Consider the following 22,337-nt stretch of genomic DNA (forward strand, 5'->3'; position numbering starts at 1 on the left):
CCTTGGTTGCTGGCACACTACGGATGTAGTCTTGTTATCTGGATCCACATAAGACAATGGCAGGTCTGGCCCTTCCACAACGTCCTCTGATCCTTCTCCCCTGATGTAACCCATATGGCTGGGTTATAAATAGTGCCGCCACATGTGCGGCTTGTTTACTCTGTCACTGTTTAGGAGTGGCGTGTTCTCACTGTAAAGTCTGTGATCTCCTTTCTTCTGATGCTTTTTTCCATAAGTTTTTCGGTTCCTGTGTGTGATGGAGATGTCTCCTCCTGCCCCTCTCTGCAATACCAGTGGTATGGATGATGACAGAGTTGATTGGTGGTGTGAATGGTGACTTATAGGATTGATGGGCTTGGTAATGTACATGGATGATGATCATATAATGATAATTTGGATATTTTTTTAATTCTCATGATAAAATAAATTATATGTATGATGGATGTAGTGGATTATGACATTGGTGGTATGACTGGTGATTTATATGATGTGGATGGTTATTATAGATATGATGACTATGGAGAATTTGGATGGTATGATGGATGCTCTTTATAATTGGTGGTATGGATGGTGATGTTGCAAGATGGATTTAGGAGGCTGACTGGTGGTATGGATGATTATAGCATCATATGATTGTGATGATGATAGTTATGATTGGTTGGAGAATTTGGATGGTGATATCGATGATGTTGAATATAATTAATGCTGACATGGATGATGACGGAGATGAGCTTAATGACTTACAGAAATAATTGTTATGGATGATGGGAGACATAATGTATGGCTGATACGATTGCTTTTATAGATGATTTTGGTGGTGTATATATATGATATGATTATCTGGGAAATTTACATGGTGGTATACATGATGATGCATATAAAAGGATGATTTGGATGGTGCTGTGGACGAATATATAATTGCTGGTGCAAATGGTGATTTTTATGATCGTGAGTGGCTTGGATGGTGATATGGTTGATATAATTGCTGGTGCAGATGGTGTTTTTTTTTTGTTTTGTTTTTTTGGAGTAGCTTGGATGGTGATATGGATGATTATTATAAGAGGTAATTAGAAATAATTGGCTTTGATGATTATGGTTGAATCTCACGGAGCCTCTTGATGCTCCCTGGGATGTATGAGTGGGGGGCACGGGGCAATCAATGGTGTCAGTGTCCGGGCCCAGTCCTGCGTCAGCAACTGTAATCTCCCGCTCTTTCACCTCCATGGTTGTCTCCGTCCCTCAGCTGTTGATTTCTTCCTCCTTTCTCGTTTCTACAGAGATGGCATCGGACGTCCCTTCTCTGGGGGTCGCTGTGTCCTCAGGAAACCCAGGCTCAAGTTCTCAGGCCGGCGGGTCAATGATTCAGAGAGCTAACAAGCGTCGCTCCGGGTATGATCCGATGACTGTATTGACAGCTTTACTGTCTATTGCCTGATTATTAATGTTCTGGATTACCAGATTACCGTAGATAAAAAAATAAAACCTGCTTATCAGACGGATCGAAAGACATGTGTGATGACCAGCAGCTGCCATGTTTTAAGGCAATTGTTTTCTTTTTTCCTCAGACTGGACTTCGATGATGATGATGATGACGATGACGAAGACTCGGGCAGTAAATTCCTCCGGTACGGTTGCACCATTTGCAGTAATGAGACCATGATATACAGTAGCCAGCCTGTCCCATTGCTACCATAGTATTTGGTGTACTGTGGTGCTCGCAGACTAATACATTGTGACGACCAGGACAGATGTGCGCCGTCAGTACACCCCATGTAGGATTAGCCTGAACTGGGTACGATTGCAACCTGTTGTTGCCATTCATTGACTGCAAGCGGAGATCTCAAAATGAGTGAAGGGAGCTGACTCTTATTGCTGCTGTCAGAGCAGAGATCCCAAAATGATCAGTGAAGGGAGCTGGCTCTGATGGCTGCTGTCAGAGCAGAGATTCCAAAATGATCAGTGAAGGGAGCTGGCTCTGATGGCTGCTGTCAGACCAGAGATCCCAAAATGATCAGTGAAGGGAGCTGGCTCTGATCGCTGCTGTCAGAGCAGAGATCCGAAAATGATCAGTGAAGGGAGCTGGCACTGATCGCTGCTGTCGGAGAAGAGATCTCAAATGATCAGTCAAAGGAGCTGGCTCCTGATCACTGCCATCAAAGAAGAGATCCCAGTATGATCAGTGAAGGGAGCTGGCTCTTATCACAGCTGTGAGAAGAGATCTAAAAATGATCAGTGAAGGGCGCTGGCTCTGATCATTGCTATTGAAGCAGAAATCTCAAAATAAGTGAAGGAAGCTGGCTCTGATCGCTACTGTCGGAACAGACATCCCAAAATGATCAGTGAAGGGAGTTGGCTATGATCACAGCTGTTGGAGCAGAGGTCCCAATATGATTTGTGAAGGTAGCTGTTGTTGGAGCAGAGATTTCAAAGTGTTTCAGTGAAGGAAGCTGTTTCTGATCGCTGCTTTTTGAGCAGAAATCCCAAAATGATCAGTGAAGGGAGCTGGCTATTATTGCAGCTGTCAGAGCAGCAATCTGAAAACGATCAGTGAAGGGAGCTGGCTCTGTTTGCAGCTGTCGGGGCATAAATCCCAAAATGATCAGTGAATGGAGCAGGCTTTGGTAACTGCTGTTGAACCACTTAAATGATGCCATGACAGATGGACAGCAGCATTTAAATGATGCAATCTCATGGTATCGATGGATTGCCACTCGAGAGCCTGTCACTTACTGAAGGTCTCCATTTGTACTCTTGTTCGTAGCAGTTAGTCACTTGTACTAAAGGCCGTCCAGGTGACTAATGCCCAGCAGGAGGCGCAGTCCAAGGCCGTTTCTTCTTTTCCTCATTGGGGGACACAGAACCATGGGTGTATGCTGCTGTCACTAGGGGGCTGACACTAAGAGAATACAAAGAGATTGCCTCGTCAGCAGTATACACTCTCACACTGGCACTAGCTGAACCAGTTTACGCTTAGTGTCTGTAGGAGGCACATGGGTCTGATATTCAGACCACATTTTTTTATTTTTAAGTTTTAAATTCAGAATTTTTTCCAACAATTATAAGGGGCGACGAATCCCTTCAGGGATCCGATCTCCCCAAACCGTTAACAGGCAGGAACATGGAGTGTCGCCTCCACGTACCCCCTCCTGCACCGTTAAAACCTGTAACTGAGCTCTACTCCTGGGGCGACAGGTCCCTTCAGGGCAACGCTTTCCCCACAACAGCAACAGACAGGAACAATAGAGTGTCAACTCCATGTACCCCCTTCTGCAGCCAGGCTCTCTATGCCGGACCATCAGCCCTGTCCATCCCAGAGGATTGAACCCCTAGGATGTCCAGAGGCATTCGCTTAAGTCCGTGCAGCTCCCATTGCACCACCACTGATATGTAGCGGTGTATGCAAGAAAGCTCCTGTCCCTTGCTTCATCCTTTGGACTTACTCAGTGGTCCTCCTCAGCCACCCACACAGATGGACACACATTAGACCTGGTCTTCACCCGTCTCTGCTCTCTTTCTAACTTCACCAACTCCCCTCTCCCTCTGTCTGACCATCATCTACTCACTTTCTCATCCATGTCCAGCAACATGCACACCCCCGCAGAAACCTTGCACACCTAGACACCCACACGCTCTCTGATTCTATTCTACCACTGGCATCCATATCCTCACTCCATGACACACAGTGCCACTGCTTTCTACAATGCCACTCTCGCATCAGCTATTGACACGGTTGCCCCTCTCATTCATGGCAGAATGCAACGTATCAACAGACAACCCTGGCACAATAACACCACTAAAAAGCTCCGGCAACTGTCCAGGATTGCAGAACGGCGCTGGAAGAAAACAAATTCGCAAGATGACTTCACCACATTCAAACAGGCAACACTCGATTTCAAATCTGCCCTCACCTCTGCTAAACAGGCCTACTTCACAACCCTCGTATCTTCCCTATCTTACAACCCAAAACAGTTATTCAAAACTTTTAACTCCCTCCTCCGCCCACCACTGCCTCATCCAACCTCCTTCATCTCTGCCGAGGACTTTGCCACACACTTCAAAAACAACATTAACCGAACAAGGCAAGTATTCATCACTCAACCACCACAACCCCTTTGTATACCAGACCAATGCCCAAACCCCATAACCTCACTCTCCAACATCACTGAAGGGGAACTTAATCTCCTCTTCTCCAAATCGCACCTCACAACCTGTGCACTTGACCCCATCCCACCTCCTCCCCAACCTCACCACCACACTTATCCCATCCCTAACCCACCTCTTCAACCTATCACTAACGTCCGGTACCTTCCCTTCTGCTTTCAAGCATGCCACAATCACGCCAATCTTTAAAAAGCCAACCCTCGACCCAACCGCTATGTACAGCTATCGCCCAATATCGTTGCTCCCATTCGCTTCCAAACTCCTGGAACAGCATGTCCACGCTGAACTTTCCTCCCACCTATCATCTAACTCGCTCTTTGACAATCTACAATCTGGTTTCCGCGCCCATCACTCCACTGAGACAGCCCTGACCAAAATTACTAACGACCTACTTACAGCCAAATCAAATGGACAATACTCTATACTCCTGCTTCTAGACCTGTCCACTGCATTTGACACAGTTGACCACTGCCTCCTACTACAGATCCTTTCCTCCGTCCGGCATCAAAGGCCTTGCCCTATCCTGGATCTCCTTTTACCTTTCCAACCGCACATTCAGCGTCTCCCACTCTCACACCACCTCCTCATCCCACCCTCTCTCTGTTGGAGTCCCCCAAGGCTCTGTTTTAGGACCCCTACTCTTCTCAATCTATACACTTGGTCTGGGGCAACTCATAAAGTCCCACGGATTCCACTACCACCTTTTATGCTGATGACACTCAGATCTACCTCTCCGGCCCAGACGTCACCTCTCTGCTGTCCAGAATCCCAGAGTGTCTATCAGCCATATCCTCCTTCTCCTCTCGCTTCCTCAAACTCAATTTAGACAAATCTGAACTCATCAGATTTCCTTCAAACCGCATATCCAAGCTCTTTCTACCTCCTGTCGCCTCCAGCTCAAAAATATTTCCAGAATCCGTCCTTTCCTCAACCCTCAATCTACTAAAATGCTCGTGCATGCCCTCATCATCTCCCGCCTCGACTACTGCAACATCCTTTTCTGTGGTCTCCCTGCTAACACCCTCGCACCTCTCCAGTCCATCCTTAACTCTGCCGCCCGACTAATTCATCTCTCTCCTTACTACTCCTCCGCTTCTCCCCTCTGCAAATCTCTTCACTGGCTCCCATTCCCTCAGCGTATCCAGTTCAAATTACTAATTCTGACCTTCAAGGCCATCTATAACCTGTCTCCCCCATATGTCTCTGAACTAATCTCCCGATACCTTCCCTCACGTAATCTTCGGTCCTCCCAAGACCTCCTTCTCTCCTCCACACTTATTTGCTCCTCACCCAACCGCCTCCAAGACTTCTCCCGAATAGCCCCTATTCTCTGGAATTCTTTGCCCCAACAAGTCCGACTATCAACCACATTTGGATCCTTCAGACGGAACCTGAAAACCCACCTCTTCAAGAGAGCCTACAGCCTGCAATGACCCCGCTACCTCCTTCTCTCTCACCACTACCGGTGATATCACCTCAACCAACACCGGACCTGCTGCAACCCACCAACCTACTGTCTCCTTCCCCACCATCCTGTAGCATGTAAGCCCGAAAGGGCAGGGTCCTCTCTCCACTCTGTATCAGTCTGTCATTGTTAGTTTGTTTACTGTAAGTGATATCTGTAATTTCTATGTAACCCCTTCTCATGTACAGCTCTATGGAATCAATGGTGCTATATAAATAATAATAATAATAAATAATAAAAAAGCGGATTTTCCCTCTCCACCTCCCTGTCAAAGCGATGGCAGAAGGAGGGCTTCCCGCTTGGTCCACGCTACAGCAGCTCATCTGTAGCAGATAATCAGGCCCTGCGATCCCCCTCCGGTGGCTTCTGATACCCTAGCCGACAGTTACCCGGGAGTCTATCTACCTGCAGGAGGGCTTCTGTACCACGCTACCCCATGGCAATACCAGCCTCAGCGACCTCCGGCCGGCATCAACAAATTTTAGGCCCCGGCTTCGTCACCTAGGTTGCAGCCTGGTAGCTCCGCCCACCTCTTTGTGCTTGCCAGCGGCTACGCCCACAAGATTATTGCTCATCGTGAGATAGTCGGCTCTACTCCTGGCGGCCATCTAAGAAACGGACCCATACCACCTTTCCCGGCCCCTCTTGTGCCTCGCCACCTGTGAGCTCCTCTTCTCGCCCCCCCCCCCCACCAGGAGCTTTCAGCGGCCAGGACTCTGAGTATGAGTCGGACAAGCCACTCTATCCACCATCACTTGATAGTCTGGTGAGTCGAGGGAGCCTCATTGAGGCCGTCAACCATAAACTAAAAGTTAATGACGACTGTATCTCTACCCCAGATCATGCGGTGTCATTCAAGAAGACCAAACCTTCTCACAGTGCCTTCGCCGACCATCCCGAATTTTGTGACATAGTTAAGCGGCATAGAGAGCGGCCTGCAAAACGCTTCATAGGACAGGCGCCTCTTGAAGCAACATACCCTTTTTCATCAGATCTACGGAAGAAATGGGCTCAATCCCCCCCCAGCTGACCCACCCGTATCTCGCCTAGCATCCAAAACTTTTCTATCCTTGCCAGATGGATGCTCTTTTAAAATTCCAACAGACCATTAGAATATGTTGCTCGATCTGTTTTTGACGCATCAGGTTCATCACTCTCTCCCTCCTTTGCTGCAGCATGAGTTGCTAAAGCTATAGCCTCTTGGGCTGATATCCTGTCCAAAACCATTCAGGAAAATAATGTTCCCCCTAAGGCCTGTTTCACACTTCAGTTTTTCTTGTCAGTCAAAATCCGCCAAAATAGCGGAAAACGGATCCGCAGACGGACTGACAGGAAAGGGTGCCACCGGATCGGCGGATGTACGGATCCGCCGATGGTTAAAATTTAAAGGAACCGCGCCTGGGAAAAAAAAAAAAAGCATACCGGCGCTGTAGCGTGCTCCGGGAGTGGGCATGCTGATTTACATGGGAGCTGTCATCCGGATGTCGCGGGAGCACCGCGGATGTCGCGGGCACGGCGGGATCTCGCGGGAGCACCGCTGATGTTGCGGGCACGGCGGGATCTCGCGGGAGCACCGCTGATGTTGCGGGCACGGCGGGATCTCGCGGGAGCACCGCTGATGTTGCGGGCACGGCGGGATCTCGCGGGAGCACCGCTGATGTCGCGGGCACGGCGGGATCTCGCGGGAGCACTGCTGATGTCGCTGAAAGGTCAGGGGACAGAGAGAGAGAGAGAGATCCAGCAGCCAGACAGAATTGGGGGTTAAATATGTTTACAAATACCAAATGGCGGATCCGGGCAGCGAAAAAACGTTGCAGGGTCCGTCTGGACATGTCAGCGGACGCCAAAATCTTGGCGGATCCGCTGACAAACGGATGCAACGGATCACCATCAGTCAAAATCCGCTGATAATGCAAGTCAATGGGGAAAAAAACGGATCCGCCAAGAAAAATGGTGAATCCGTTTTTTTTCCAACATGGCGGATTTTGACAGATGGTGACAAACGGAAGTGTGAAACAGGCCTGGCCTGTTTCACACTTCCGTTTGTCACCATCAGTCAAAATCCGCCGTGTTGGAAAAAAAAGCGGATCCGCCATTTTGTTTTGCGGATCCGTTTTTTTTCCCATTGAGTTGCATTACCAGCGGATCTTGATGGATGGCCATCCGTTGGATCCGCTTTTTTGCGGATCCGCCAAACTTTTTGCGTCCGCCGATATACCCGGACGGACCATGCAACGTTTTTTTGTGCTGCAGGATTCGTATTTTATAGTGCGCATGCCCGGAGGAAAGAAGTCAGCCGGAAATTTAACCCTGAAATCATCTCCGGCGGCCAGAAAAATTCTCTCTACCTCTCCCACTCCCTCTCCCTCGGTTTCTTTAAAATTCTTCATTCATCGGATCCGTCAAAAAAACGGTCCGGTGGCATCAGTTTAGCAACGGATCTGCTTTCCGCCATTTTGGTGGATTTTAACTGACACAAAAAACTGAAGTGTGAAACAGGCCTAAGGCAGCAAATCTAGCCAATCGGATTTCTCTAGCAGGGGACTATTTAGTCCACGCTGCTTTAGATGCGGCCAACTGCACCGTACTTACGGCCTCAAATGCCATCATCAGAAGGGTGCTGTGGCTCAGGGAATGCTTAGTGGACTCTGTGTCCAAGAAGTCTTTAACGTCCCTGCCTTACCAAACCGGACGGTTATTTGGAGAAAAGCTTGATTAGCTTATCGCCGATGGCACATGAGGGAAGAGTAAATCTCTTCCTCAGCAGAATACTACGTGCCCCTTCCGACAACAAGCACGTTTACGCTCCTTTCACGCCAATGGGAATCTGTCACCTACCCTTTGGCAGGCAATGAAAATGAGGTCGGTCCGGTCCGATGGGCGGTGTTCTCGATGTGTGCCGCCTCCCCATCCTTGCCCGCCGTCCGCAGGTTATTGCTGAATTGGAGTAGGTGTACGCCATTTTTTTGCACGTGCTCTAAGCATTCATAGCTAGTCATGCACAGTATGCTTTGCCCAACTGCGGGCAAAGCCGAAAAGCTGGATTGTACATGCGCCAGTTAACTAAGCCCCAGAACACAGCAAAATACTTCCGAGGCTTAGTTAACCGGCGCATGCGCAGTCCGGCTTTTCGGCTATGAATGCTTAGCACATGCGCAAAAAATGGCGTACACCTACTCCAATTCAGCAATAACCTGCGGGCGGCGGGCAAGGATAGGGAGGTGGCACACATCGGGAACACCGCCCATCGGACCTGACCGACCTCGTTTTCATCGCCCGCCAAAGGGCAGGTGACAGATTCCCTTTAAGGCACACTCCACCCGGTCAGTAGGTGCTTCTTGTGCCATTTGACACCAGGCATCGGCGGAACAAGTTTGCAAAGCTGCAGCTTGGTCCGGCCTACATACATTCTCTAAACACTACAACATTCACACCCAGTCTTCCGCAAATGCTGATCTGGGCAGACAAATCTTGCAGGCAGCAGTAGCTCATCTCTAGGCAGTTGGTAAGTGGGGTTTAAACTACTATGCTGGTTCCCCACCCAGGGACTGCTTTAGGACGTCCCATAGTTCTGTGTCGCCCAATGAGTCGAAGGAGAATCCTTTTCTCCGAGTCACTCATTGGGGGACACAGGACCAACCCTGTTCATCTGACTGCTTGTGTTTGCTCTTATAGTGTGACATGTTGTACCCTTCTTTAATGTTTATGATCTCCTACTGCTTTGTCACTAAACTGGTTCAGCTAGAGCCCGTGTGAAGGTGTATACTACAGAGGAGGAGCTAATCTCTTTGTATTCACTTAGTGTCAGCCTCCTAGTGACAGCAGCATACACCCATGTTTCTGTGTCCCCCAATTAGTGGCCCTGGGAGAAAAGGATTTTACGGTGAGTACACAAAAATCCCTGTTTTTGTCATCGCCTCCTATCTAATTAGTCTGTCTTTTATCTTGTGAATTACAGATGTGATGATGAGCAGCTGCCTAATGACAAGGAAAGGTTCGCCAGGTAAGCTATACCTCCACTCTTCGTCTGTTTTTTCCTATGTGGTGTTGTATATTGATGGTGCCAGTACAACATGATCTGCGTATGGCATTCCTCTTACGTAAGCGTTGTGGTCTCCTTACTTAGGGATAATGCAAACCTTCCTTACCACTTGTGATGGGAATTAAACTGGGGAGCGATCTTTGCCAATGTGACAAGTGGTGTGGCTGCAGTCTCGTACGCCAACATTACGGATCACCAGCAGGCATGGTCATACACAAGGGCCCCAGTATGGAGGGCTGCTCCGTACAGGAGGCTTTTAATGGATGACATAAGCCGTCCTTGCATTACCAGGGCAGCAAGGGGTATATTCTTCCATCCATATAGCAGTTTGAGGGCCTGTTTTTTGCGGGACAAGTTGTGTTTTTGAAGAACACCATCCATTTTATCCTGTAAAGTCCTAGTGAGAAAAAAAAAATTTCGATTGCGGTGAAAAAGCTCAATTCCTCAATTTTTTTTGTTTGTTTTATCAACAGCATTCATTTTCCGGTAAAGATGACCTGGTAATATGATTCTCCAGGTCAGTACGAGTATGCAGACACCAAACACGTATAGTTTTTTAGCTTTTGTGAATTAAAGAAAAAACGGAATTTGGTAAATAAATAAAAAAAATTTTTTTGCTTGTCGCCATTTTCCCGAGACCCGTTACGGTTTCCTTTTGAGATAGGGGGCCTTTTCGAAAGCGTTTTTTTATTTATTTTTTTAATGCGGGGTCCTGAGTGGACATTTTTTATTGAACCCACAGTGGGTTAAATGCGATGTTTCAACCTCTTATTCCATTTCTTTCCTATTTAATTTTTAATGGGTGAATATATATATATATATATATATATATATATATATATATAATATATATATATATATATATAAATATTATGCAGCTCTGGCAAAAATTTCAGTTTGTCTGATTTTTCTCTTTATAAGTATATTTTTGAGTAAAATGTAAATTGCTCTTTTATTCTATAAACTACTGACAAAATGTCCTCACATTTCCAGTCACTAAATTTTGTATTTTCAAAAAATGAGAAATGGTCAAAAGAACAAAAAAATGCAGTGCTTGCAGACCTCCAAATAATGCTAAGAAAACAAGTTCATAATCATTTAGAAGCAACAATACTAATGTTTTAACTCGGGAAGAGTTCAGAAGTCATTATTTTGTGGAATAACCATGATTTTTAATCACAGCTTTCTTGCGTCTTGGCATGCTTTCCACCAGTCTTTCACACGGCTTTTGGGTGACCTTATGCCACTCCTGGTGCAAAAATTTAAGCAGTTCTTTGTTTGATGGCTTGTGGCTATCCCTCTTCCTCTTGATTACATTCCAGAGGTTTTCAATGGGGTTCAGATCTGGAGATTGGGCTGGCCATGACAGGGATTTGATGTGGTGGTCCTTCATCCACACATTGATAGACCTAGCTGTGTGGCATGACACATTGTCCTGCTGGAAAAACCAGTCCTCAGCGTTGGGGAACATTGCCTGATCAGAAGGAATCAACTGTTTTTCCAGGATAACCTTGTATGCAGCTTGATTCATACATCCTTTGCAAAAATTAACCTGCCCAATTCCAGCCTTGGTGAAGCATCCCCAGATCATCACCGATTTTCCACCAAATTTCCCAGTGGGTGCAGGACACTGTGGCTCGTATGCCTCTCCAGGTTTCCGTCTACCCATTAAATGACCAGGTGTTGGGCAAAGCTGAAAATTAGAGTCATCAGAGAAGATTGCCTTACTCCAGTCCTCTATGGTCCAATCCTTATGGTCTTTGGCAAACTTCAGCCTGGCTCTCCTTTGCTTCTCTTTGATGAAAAGCTTTTTTCTAGCTTTGCATGACTTGAGCACTGCCTCTGGGAGCCTGTTACAAACTGAACTTGCCGTGCACTTCACCCCGACTGCCGTTTGCCATTCCTTTTGTAGGTTACTTGATGTCTTCCTGCAGTTGCTGAATGATATTCAAATAAAATGACAGTCCACCCTGTCAGTGGAGAGTCGTTTTCTCCCTCTGCCCGTCTGTAGCTTTCCTGTCCTCAATGTCTGCTGCTTGACCTTGTTGTAATGGACTGCCGTCTTAGAAATTTTAAGGATAGAGGCAACGTGACACTCACTGTATCCTTCTGCTAGTAAAGCCGTAATTGAGCCCTTCTTTTCCTCACTCAAGACTTTTCTTTTCAACTCCTTTGGCATGGTTAAAAGTTATTTTTTCATTCCTATTACTTTTGGGATATTACTAGCACTTTTTTTTGCCATCCAGCTTGTCCTATTGCAAGAGGATTGTGAACACCACAGCAGGGTTTTTTATACTTTCCTTCGTGTTTTTTCTTTTTTTTTTTTTTTTTTTTTTCATTAGATATTTTTTATTCAACAAATAAAACATACGACTTACGCCAATAAGCATACAGTTAGACATTTATAAAATTTTTGGTTTCTGTATCACCCCATCTACCCCTTCATTAGACATCAATAACATTGACCATCTCCCTCCAGGAACCAAAAAAAAAATTAATTGCAATATACACCCCCCCTCCCTCTCTGTACTATATAGCTGATCAGGGCACATACCTAAAAACCTTTATGCACCCCGGACCCTCTAAACTGTCCACTCACTTACGCCATCTGCAACTAAGATGCCCAAATTTGTTCAAACTTATTTAAATGCATTCTATCTCCGATTTGTAGCCTCTTCCAAAGACCCTATATAATCCACTTGGCAAGTATATTACGTTCTAGAGGGTGGTTCAGGCCTAACCCAGCATCTGGCGATTAATTTCCTGGCCAAGAAGAGCAGCCTAGACACCGCCACCTTCTTTGAAATAGTAGTTACAATTTCGTCAACATATCCAAACACGTAAACCAAGAGAGTTCTAGGCACTATGCATCCATACCTTCCCTCAATCAGACAAATCATCACAATCCAAAAAGCCTGCAACTGCGGACATTCCCATAACATATGCAAAATACCCGCATCTTCATTCAAGCGTCTCGGACATTCAAACAAAGGAGATCTGTAAGCTCTATGTACAGTAAATAATTGTGACATATGACCAAGCTCGCTAAGTGACAATTTTGGAATATATTTTAAAACAGACTCCCAAACTTCATCCTCCAATACTCCCTATTCTTGCTTTCATCTATCCCTTCCCCGAATAGGGTGTCGCATTAAGAAGGAGTGCAGCAGGTCCTCATAAATCGTGGAGATCACCCATTTCGTTGTTCCTTCCATACAAATATAGTCTAACAAAATATCTTTCTGAACCATCAGCCCACTAATCTTCCTCTGCTGCCTATAAGCATATTGAACCCTTAAATAAAAAAAAAAAATCCGTATCTCTCACCTGGAATTCCTCTTGTAAGGATTCAAATGACCTCAACACCTGATTCACCAATAACTGTGATGGATAATAAATCCCTTTCCTCCACCAAGATTTTTGCTCTCCCAACTTGTGAAATTCACCCAAATTTTCATTCAACCAAACAGGAGTATATGTAGTCAATTCAGAAATCCCTCTAATCTTTTTAATCCTAGACCATGTTTTTTGAACAAGACCCAGAGTGGGGAACCTCCTGCCCAACCGCTCAGAACTACCATCTTCCAACCCCTGCACCAAAGGAAACCTCCAAACCACATATTTAAGGACAGCCTGCACTGAACTCCCCCTGTCAACTGATCCCCAACCTCTAATGTGTTGACCTTTGGGACGCCAGGAAGTATAGCCAAGGATTTTGCAAAGCCAGACACCCCCCCCCCTTCATCTTTAGGCCTCTGCAATATTTCTAATTTAATCCTAGGTTGACGTCCACCCCAAACCAAATCTCGAAATATGGAGTTAAGTCTTTGGAATAAACCCCACGGGAGCCAGACCGGTGAGTTATGGAGCACATGCAGGAGTTTTGGCATAAGTATCATTTTGGACAAGTTCGTCCTACCCACCACTGAGAGAGGCAGCCTGCACCAAGCCTGGGCTTTATCCTTAAATTTTCCCAGAAGCGGAAGCACATTTAACCTAAAATATTCCTTTATCGGTAAAGCAATCGGAATTCCTAGTTATTTAAACTGATCAACGACTCTCAGTTTAGAACAACCAAACTCTCCCAACTCACCCATTCTATCCCTGTCCACCATCATAAGATTAGATTTATCCCAATTTTTCCTCAGTCCAGAGATAACTCCAAACCACTCAACAATAGCTACCACCTGATTCAACGATTCAAGGGTATCCTCCAAAAACAGAAGTACGTCTTCGGCATATAACGCAATCTTTTCCTCCACTGGCAATACTTAAAGCCTTTAACTCCAGCAGCTCTCTGAATAAGAGCAGCCATTGGCTCTATCGCTATGGCAAACAGTAATGAAGAGAGGGGACATCCCTGCCGTGTCGCTCTAGAAAGATCAAATTTCTTGGATCTCTCTCCGTTCGTCCTTATTTTAGCCATCGGGGAGGAATAGAGCAGCTTAACCCAGGAGATGAAAATTGGCCCAAATCCCATCTGCCCAAGAACCAACCACAAAATCTCCCACTATACACAATAAAACGCCTTAGACGCATCTAAATAATCCACCGCTCTGCAACCCGCATTATCCGCTGGCAGTTGGATGTTTAGGAATAAACCTCTTGTTGATTTATTAGGCATAAACCCAGACTGGTCTGCGTGAATCACTTTGGCACCCACCCTCGCCAGCCTGCTTGCCAAGACTTTAGCCAACAATTTGACTTCTACTAACAAAAGAGAGATGGGCCGGTACGAATCCCGTCTCCGGGGAACCTTCTCTTCCTTAGGCAAAACCACAATTGTTGCCTCCCTCATAGACTCCGGCAGCCGCCCCTCCCCAAAGGCCCTCTTAAATACCTTGCATAGTCTAGGTAGCAAAACATCCTTGAGCTGCTTATATAATTCAACTGGTAGACCGTCTGCCCCTGGGGCCTTATCATTCACCATAACAGCCAATGCTTCTTCCAGCTTATCCACTGTTAAGGGTTTTTCCAAATTCCCCCTCTCCTCCTCGCTAAGCTGCATCAACCCTGCATCCTCCGAAAAACTTAGAATCTCTTCCCTAGAAGCTGAAAGATTAGAACTGTACAGCTCACCATAAAACCTCCTAAATACGCCTAAAATATCCCTTGTTTCCACCACCTCCCCATCTCTTCCATTGTATTGACTATACACATAGGATGAACCCCTCTGAGCAGAAGCAATCAAGGACAGCATGTGTCCCACTTTTTTGCCATCTTCATAACGCAACCCTCTGAACAAAATCCATCTTAAAATTGCAAAAAAGAGGCAGGACTTTCAAAGTCTCTTGGGCCCCCTTTAGGCGCCGTTGCGTCTCCGGGGCAGGCCGACTCACCGCATCACTTTCTGCAGTTCTCAAATCCTCCAACGCCCGACTCTTCTCCTGTCTAGATTCATTTTTACATCTGGAAATGTCTCTTATGCACAGACCTCTAACAAAGGCCTTCATGGCGTCCCAAAAAATTCCCAGAGGCACACTCCATTCGTTATCCTGGAAGAATAGCTCCACTTCCCCCTTAATCCCCTCTAAGTCAATAGGTCATAGCAAGGCTGGGAGAACTCTCCACCCCTCCATTTTGTCCCATATTACCCGACCCAATCTGTATTACCACCTCTAACAGTTTATGGTCTTAGACCACTCTAGGTAAATAATCCACCTTCCTAACCCACCCATCCAAAAGTCTATTTCCAAGCGCTAAATCAATTCAGGACATACTGTTATGAGAGGCCGAGAAACACGAGTAACACCTCACATTTAAATTCCTAACGCTCCACAAATCCACCAGTCCAACTTCTCTTATATGTTTTGCAAAGGAGGTGTCACCGTCTCTTCCCTTGTCCCTCACGTCACCCCCTGTCTATCTACCTCCCAATGCAGAATATTGTTCATATCCCCAACTATCAGCAACGGTACCCGCACTCTGAGCCTTGTGAGTTCTAGGGGATCTCTTGTAGTTTCGAGCCCATATATGGTGGCGGAAAATGCACTGCAGCCAGACACAACAAATACCCATACACACAATATACTAAATACACATACTGTCCATCCTTATCCAAACACTTCCACTTCCTCATACAGCACCGATATATGATCCAGGACCGATACCCCCCTTGCGTAGAGTATGTAGCATGATATGAATGTCGAATCCACCTCCTAGCCAGAACTCCAATCCTCTCCCTGACCAGGTGTGTTTCCATTAGACAAATAGACGGTTTAAAAGAAAGGACATCCTGTCTCTTAAGGCCCCGTCACACTAAGCGATCTCGCTAGCGAGATCGCTGATTTTGTGACACATCAGCGTTCTCGCCAGCAAGATCGCTGTGTGTGGCGGGGATCAGCGACCGGGCCCCCCTGCCGGTTATCGCTGATCATGCTCAAGCGACCTGGGCCGTTTTTCGATCGCTGGTCTCCCGCTGCCCAGCGCGCATCGCTGCGTATGACAGCGAGAGATCAGCGACGCTGGTTGCTAATGTAAACGTCGGGTATCCAGGAGCCGTGGCTCCTGGATACCCTCTGTTTACCTTGGAAACCGGCGTACACGCTGGTTTCCAAGGTAAACGTCGGGTATCCAGGAGTCGCGTGGCTCCTAGATACCCGATGTTTACCTTGGAAACCAGCGTGTACGCCGGTTTCCAAGGTAAACAGTGGGTATCCAGGAGTCGCACTGCTCCAGGATACCTGACGTGATGTTTACATTATAAACCAGCGTTCAGCGTCGCTGGTCCTGATAGCTGGGGCTGTCTGACGATGTCCCAGCGATCATCCCATCATGTCGAATCGTTGGTGGGATCGCTGGGACATCGTTTAGTGTGACGGGGCCTTTACTCCTATCAGCAAGGTCCCGAATATTCCAGCTAATTATCCTTACTTGTCTAGCCATCTTATAATGAGTTATACCAAGCAAAGAACTTCAATTCTCACATCCTACCCTCCCCACCCAATCTGCCAAACATTCCCCCCTACTAACACCTAGATCCCCCAACTCCCCAAAAATTGGTGTCTCTCTATCTGAGTGGGTAAAAGCACCTGTATCCAGCACCTCTGCTTGCCACTGCGATTAAACAAACCCACAAATCACTCTCTTATAAAAACTGTAAAAAAACAATCAATATACCCCTCCTCCCCTTCCCTCCTTTAGTAAACAGTTCAGATAATACCAGTACTCATTGTAAGCTATAACAACTCGCCGCAATATCCCAGCTTAACAGGTGACAGTTCACAATTCCAGTCCAGAAAGAACATTTTCGCCTGTTGTGCCCAGATCCGTAGAAAAAACAAAAAAATTGAAGAAAAACATTCAAAACTAACTCTCCTCAACCAGCTCCCAAATCTCTATCGCTTGTCATTGCGTTCGACCCACTCCATGACTTCCTCTGGGGACTGAAAAAATTGACCTTTTCAAACACCACAACTCTGAGCTTTGTGGGATACAGCATAGAAAATGAGATGATGAAACCGCTGTCTCTCTTTCACTTCGCCAAACCTCATCCTTAGTTTCTGTACCGCTGCAGAATAATCTGAATATATGGAGACGTTCTGACCATCAATCATCATGTCTTTAGCATTCCTAGCTTTCCTCAGAATACAGTCTCTATCCCGATAATTCAAGATCTTCGCCACAATAGTACGGGGAGCTGCGTCGGGGGCAGGAGTCCTAGCTGTACTCTGAGTACTCTCTCTACCACAAACACCTTAGAGAGTACATCAGCGCCAATTTTTTGTAATATCCATTTTTCAATAAATTCAGTGTGATCTGGGCCTTAAGCATTTTCTGGAACTCCCACTATTGTTCCGCACCGAGCGGTTCTCCAAATCATCATTTTTAGCAATCACTTCAGCCAGTTGTTTAGCAAATTGTTTATGCGCCTTTTGCAATTAAACTATTTGATCCTCTGCAGTACCAACTCTTTCCTCCACCTCTCCAGTCCTGGGACCTGCTTTTTGCATAGCAGCCCTCATGTTCACCATCTCAGCCTAAATGCCATGAACCTGCTGAGTTAGCGCGGAGAGGGTCTCCTTACGAAAATTTACAACGGCATAAACATCTCTTAAAGTGGGTTCAGTATTAGCAGTGGCAGCCAAATCACTCGAACTACCAACTCCTCCACTCACAATTGGGCTTCCAGACCTTCTTCCATCCCCACTATGGGCTCTTCCCTGCCCTGCTCCTGATTTTCTTCGTCCTCTTTAACCCCTGCCTCCAGCTCTCCCCGACTGACCGCTCCTCCACCTTCATTCTTGCAAACCTTTCCAGGCGTGCAGCCCCTGACATCCTCCTGGCAGAAGCAGCGTTTTCCTTCGCCGTGTCCTCCAGCGCCTCGGCGACATCTTGGATCCAACAGCCATCGGCGATGCCGGTGTCTTTCTGTTGTTTGCGGGTCATGCTGACATTACGCTCTGCTCCCAGTACTCCTTTGAGGTCTAGGGGTCTTCCGTTCACCAGCTCTGGTGGTTAGTGGGCCCTTTATCGCGGCGGGCTCAGCTCACCAGCACAGTTACAGGCGGGAGAGCTCCGAGCTGCGACCGCTCACGTTGCTGGGTAAGCCATGCCCCACTTTCCTTCATTAAATAAGATTTGATTCAGGTGATCACCTAATCAGAAGCACATTAAGTAGAATGAGGTGTACTCTGGTTGGAATTCAGCTGACACTGGAATGGAATGGCTGTCAGACATGTAGAGAAGCTGATTTTTATCAAACTGTGCAGTGGTGTCTTCATTTTTGCCTCCCCCCAGCACAGCACCCTTTCATATGCTTGTTAAGCCCTCCAGGAAAAACTGGACAACGGGCCTCTACAGACCCCCCCCCCCCCCCCAGGCGGTGTAAGGAGGGTTCTTTGTGGGCCTCTCGACTCCTGATGATGTTATGGGTCAGGAGATTTCGTTTGTAGGGGAGATAAGTCGGGCTGGGGGGAGTCTGGAGAGATGAGCAAAGAAGGTTTGCTGGACCCTTATCAGTCCGTGATGGCCAGAAGGGAACCCTGCAGATTGCTTCCATCTTATCACAATTTTGCACTGAGTGTGTGAAATGGGACCCCAATAAAAAAGTGGCTGTGCTCCAACATTCTATTCAGTCCACTGCTCTCACTAGTGACTTGACCCTCGGACCAACACAAAATGGGAGCTCTTTTAGCCCAAGGAGCCAGCCTAATTACTGGGGTTAGAGGGACTGCACCAATTCTCAAGGAAAGTTCCCAACTGCATTATATATTGAGTCTTGAAATAATCCTGTGTGTGATTATAGGGAGGGCAGACCGCCCTGTCTACAGGAGCCATGCAACCTTTATTACCGCTTTCAGTACTGTTTTTCAGCACAGCTGATTCCCATAGGCAATAATGAAAGAGCGCCCCTAGGGGATGGTGACTTGGATAAGCTGCAGGTCTGTAGCCTTGGCCTGAGATTCGAGACCCCTCAGTGCTATATTCGGCTGATCCCATCCAGATGCCGCCGTCACAGCTCTCATTGCTGCTGCTTTTGCTGGTTTGTACTTCATGGATCCTTTTATGTTGGTTAACCACTTCTTTAGTCGTCTGGGCAGCAGATTTCCTGTGGGGTCGGCTCATTTCTCACAGTGAATAGAACTGTAATTTACTGGTTTCCTGTGTGATCTGAGGCTGCAGGACTCGCTTCCCCTCTGGCTTTGAGCTATCCTGCATTGTGGGAGACACAGTGTTACTGTGACTGTGGGATGAGAAGTGAAAGCAGTGTTCCTCATTATGGAGTGCTGCTTCGGTTGTGAATGGAGTGGATAATCATGGCATTCCTGTAGAGGAGTCGGGCTGCCCTTATGCCCCACAACAGAGGAAAATAAAGTGATTTTTGTGCACATGTCAATCTATTATGTCTAGAAACTGTCCTTATTCTCTGTCTGTATAACTTGGCATTCATTTAATTTTAAGTGTGCAGTTTCTTTTTATCAGCATTCTGTCAGGACTATGGGTGCTGGAGCATCCTTTCTTCTCACATTCCAGCATGCATTGCTCTGCCATTGTCACACATCTTGTGCGATCTGACCTGAAAACTTGCCTCTGCTATTCCTGTATGCAGTTTGGTTGACACAAGAACCGAGAGACTGAGGCGCCTCTCTCTCGCTTCCTGCAATGGCGGCGCCTGTAGTTTGCTTCCTGTAGAGGCCGAGGCGGTCTCTCACTCTCTCTTTTTCATATATTTTTATCTTATTTATTTATTTTTTTTATGGGATTTTATTTTCTTTCCTTTATGGGTCTTGAACCTGCAACCTTTTCCTGGCTTGCGTTGCATTGTAGTATGTAGAAAAATGACAGGTCTCCTATAAACCCCAGCCACAGATGGCATTTCACGAGAGTGCAAAGATGGAGGAGACAGGGGAGCCTGTAGTAGGCTGTTGGCTGCATGGCCGCCCATCATCACCCTACCATCATGTTGTGACTGGATACAGGATAGGCACTAAATGTATGTTGCCTGGGGTCCTACCACTGGCACCCCCTCCACCGATCCACAGCAACCAGTCTCCTATGTTCCCTGCTGGATCGGCAGAGAAGGCCGCCATGTAGCGGTGTGCTCCTATGGATGGCAATAGGGCACAGGGATGTGGGGCTGTGAAGTACTATGGCGGATGTATGATTACCGAGCATGATAATATAATACCGTCCTATCCCGTAGGCTCTTGTAGTAGTATACTAGCGCCTTGCGGTTTTCTATTCTTGCTCTGGCTTGCATGGCTGACATGTTGCACTGTGTCCCATAGCCCAGAAGAGCTGGTCCATCTTACCCCCTGTTTTCTTTGTGACCATTCTCTATTCTGTTCTGCCTCAGGGAGAATCACAGCGAGATCGAGCGGAGGCGAAGGAACAAAATGACGGCCTACATTACCGAGCTCTCGGACATGGTGCCCACCTGCAGTGCCCTGGCACGTAAGCCCGACAAGCTGACCATCCTACGCATGGCAGTGTCTCACATGAAGTCTCTGCGGGGGACGGGGAACACTCCCACCGACGGCTCCTACAAGCCCTCATTCCTGACAGACCAGGTGAGGCTCAGCAGCAAGGGGATGTGGACATATGCAAATAATGTCACATACAGAGGCCTCCAAAAATATAGGACATTGGCCTTACTCCAGATGGAGGAATTCAGGGTTGCCTGAGGTCTCTGGCGTGATAGGTAGACAGTTACTAATTGTACAGGAGTCTGCAGTGTTAGAGGATTGTAGTATGTGTGTATACAGTGGCTTGCATAAGTAATCACCCCCTTGGCTTTTTGCCTATTTTGTTAATTACAACCTGTGTGAAAATATCTTTTGTAATCCGATGTGTAATGCATCAGCTCTAAATAGTCTAAGTTGTTGAGGTGAGAAAACTTTAAGCATAAATTTATTAAACCAAATATCTGAAAATTGGCATGTTCATATGCATTCACCCCTTTTGCTATGAAGCCCCTAAAAATTTCTGGTGCAAGCAATTCCCTTGATAAGTCCCATTCTTAGTGACAGGAAGTTCCCCTGTGTGCAATCTAAGTGTCACATGTCTGAAAGTATATACTTTATATATTTTTCTGAAATGCCACAGTGGCTGCAACACCATTAACAAGAGGCTTCACTAGCCAAACACCATGGAGATCTCCAAACCCCACACGTCTGTCTACCACCCTACCCGTGCCCTCCGTTCTGCTAATGACCTGAGGTTAACATCCTCAATAATCAGAATCTCCCACTCCCGTCTCCAGGACTTCTTGTGTGCTGTGCCAATTCTTTGGAATGCACTACTCAGGATAACTTGATTAATGCCCAATGCCCACAGTTTTAATCGTGCCCTAAAAACGCATTTTTTCAGACTGGCCTATCGCCTCAGTACATTTATCTAACTATCCCTGTGTTGACCATTCAAAATTTTTACCATAACCAGGTTCCTCGTATCATCTGTTCTCACATGCTTTATTCATTTAATAGCCCTCTGTGTCTGTACTTTTATATATTCTGGAGAGACAGAAGATTTGGCACTGCTCCTTAACCCCAAAGCAGTTCCAGGACTGCTATTCAAGTCGAAAATCACACACTTGGACCAACCGCCAAAATACCGTCAGAACGGGTGCTCAATCCAGAAAGCAAAAATGTAATCTGATTTTGTACAAATGCAGCATTACATGAACACCCGATTTATTATATTATGGCTGGTCCGAACAATGAAAGCAACTGTTACCATCCACCTTTCGTGTCTCCCCTTCTTCCTAATAGATTGTAAGCTTGCGAGCAGGGCCCTCATTCCTCTTGGTATCTGTTGATTTATGTGATTATTGTGCTGTAATGTGTTTTAATGTTTGCACAAGTCCCCTCTAAAATGTAAATTGATGCAGAATATGTTGGTGCTATAGAAATAAAATTAGTATTATGAAGATCAAGGAGATCTCCAAACACCACCAAGAAGACCAAGGAGATCTCCAAACAGCACCAAGGAGATCTCCGAACACCACCAGTCAGGGACCAAGTTGTTGAGACGTGAAAGTCAGGGTTGGGTTAAAAAAAAAAAAATCCCAATCTCTGATGATTTCCCCCCCTTCCCCCACCATTGAGCACCATCAAATCCATTATCAGATGGAAAGAACATATAGGTGCGTCTCACAAAATTGGAATATCATCAAAAAGTTAATTTATTTCAGTTCTTCAATACAAAAAGTGAGACTTATATAGTCAT

The 22,337-nt window shown here is 46.4% G+C and overlaps 1 protein-coding gene across 3 annotated transcripts in view; it reads left to right on the forward strand.

Moving 5' to 3' along the window:
• The window catches only part of ARNT (aryl hydrocarbon receptor nuclear translocator), a 51,046-nt gene that overhangs the window by 11,875 nt on the left and 16,834 nt on the right, over positions 1 to 22,337 (forward strand). For 2 of the 3 annotated variants that reach the window (XM_073567209.1, XM_073567208.1), the window contains exons 2-5: positions 1,278 to 1,389; positions 1,566 to 1,625; positions 9,585 to 9,629; positions 20,467 to 20,680. In XM_073567209.1, the coding sequence (XP_073423310.1) occupies positions 1,278 to 1,389; positions 1,566 to 1,625; positions 9,585 to 9,629; positions 20,467 to 20,680 (431 nt within the window). Of the gene's footprint in view, positions 1 to 1,277; positions 1,390 to 1,565; positions 1,626 to 9,584; positions 9,630 to 10,141; positions 10,186 to 20,466; positions 20,681 to 22,337 lie in introns of those variants that run through there. The other variant, XM_073567210.1, reaches the window with a different exon arrangement.

The sequence above is a fragment of the Dendrobates tinctorius genome, unplaced genomic scaffold, assembly GCF_039654945.1.
Source record: "Dendrobates tinctorius isolate UK_male_01 unplaced genomic scaffold, ASM3965494v1 ptg000019l, whole genome shotgun sequence".
NCBI classification, from domain to species: domain Eukaryota; kingdom Metazoa; phylum Chordata; class Amphibia; order Anura; family Dendrobatidae; genus Dendrobates; species Dendrobates tinctorius.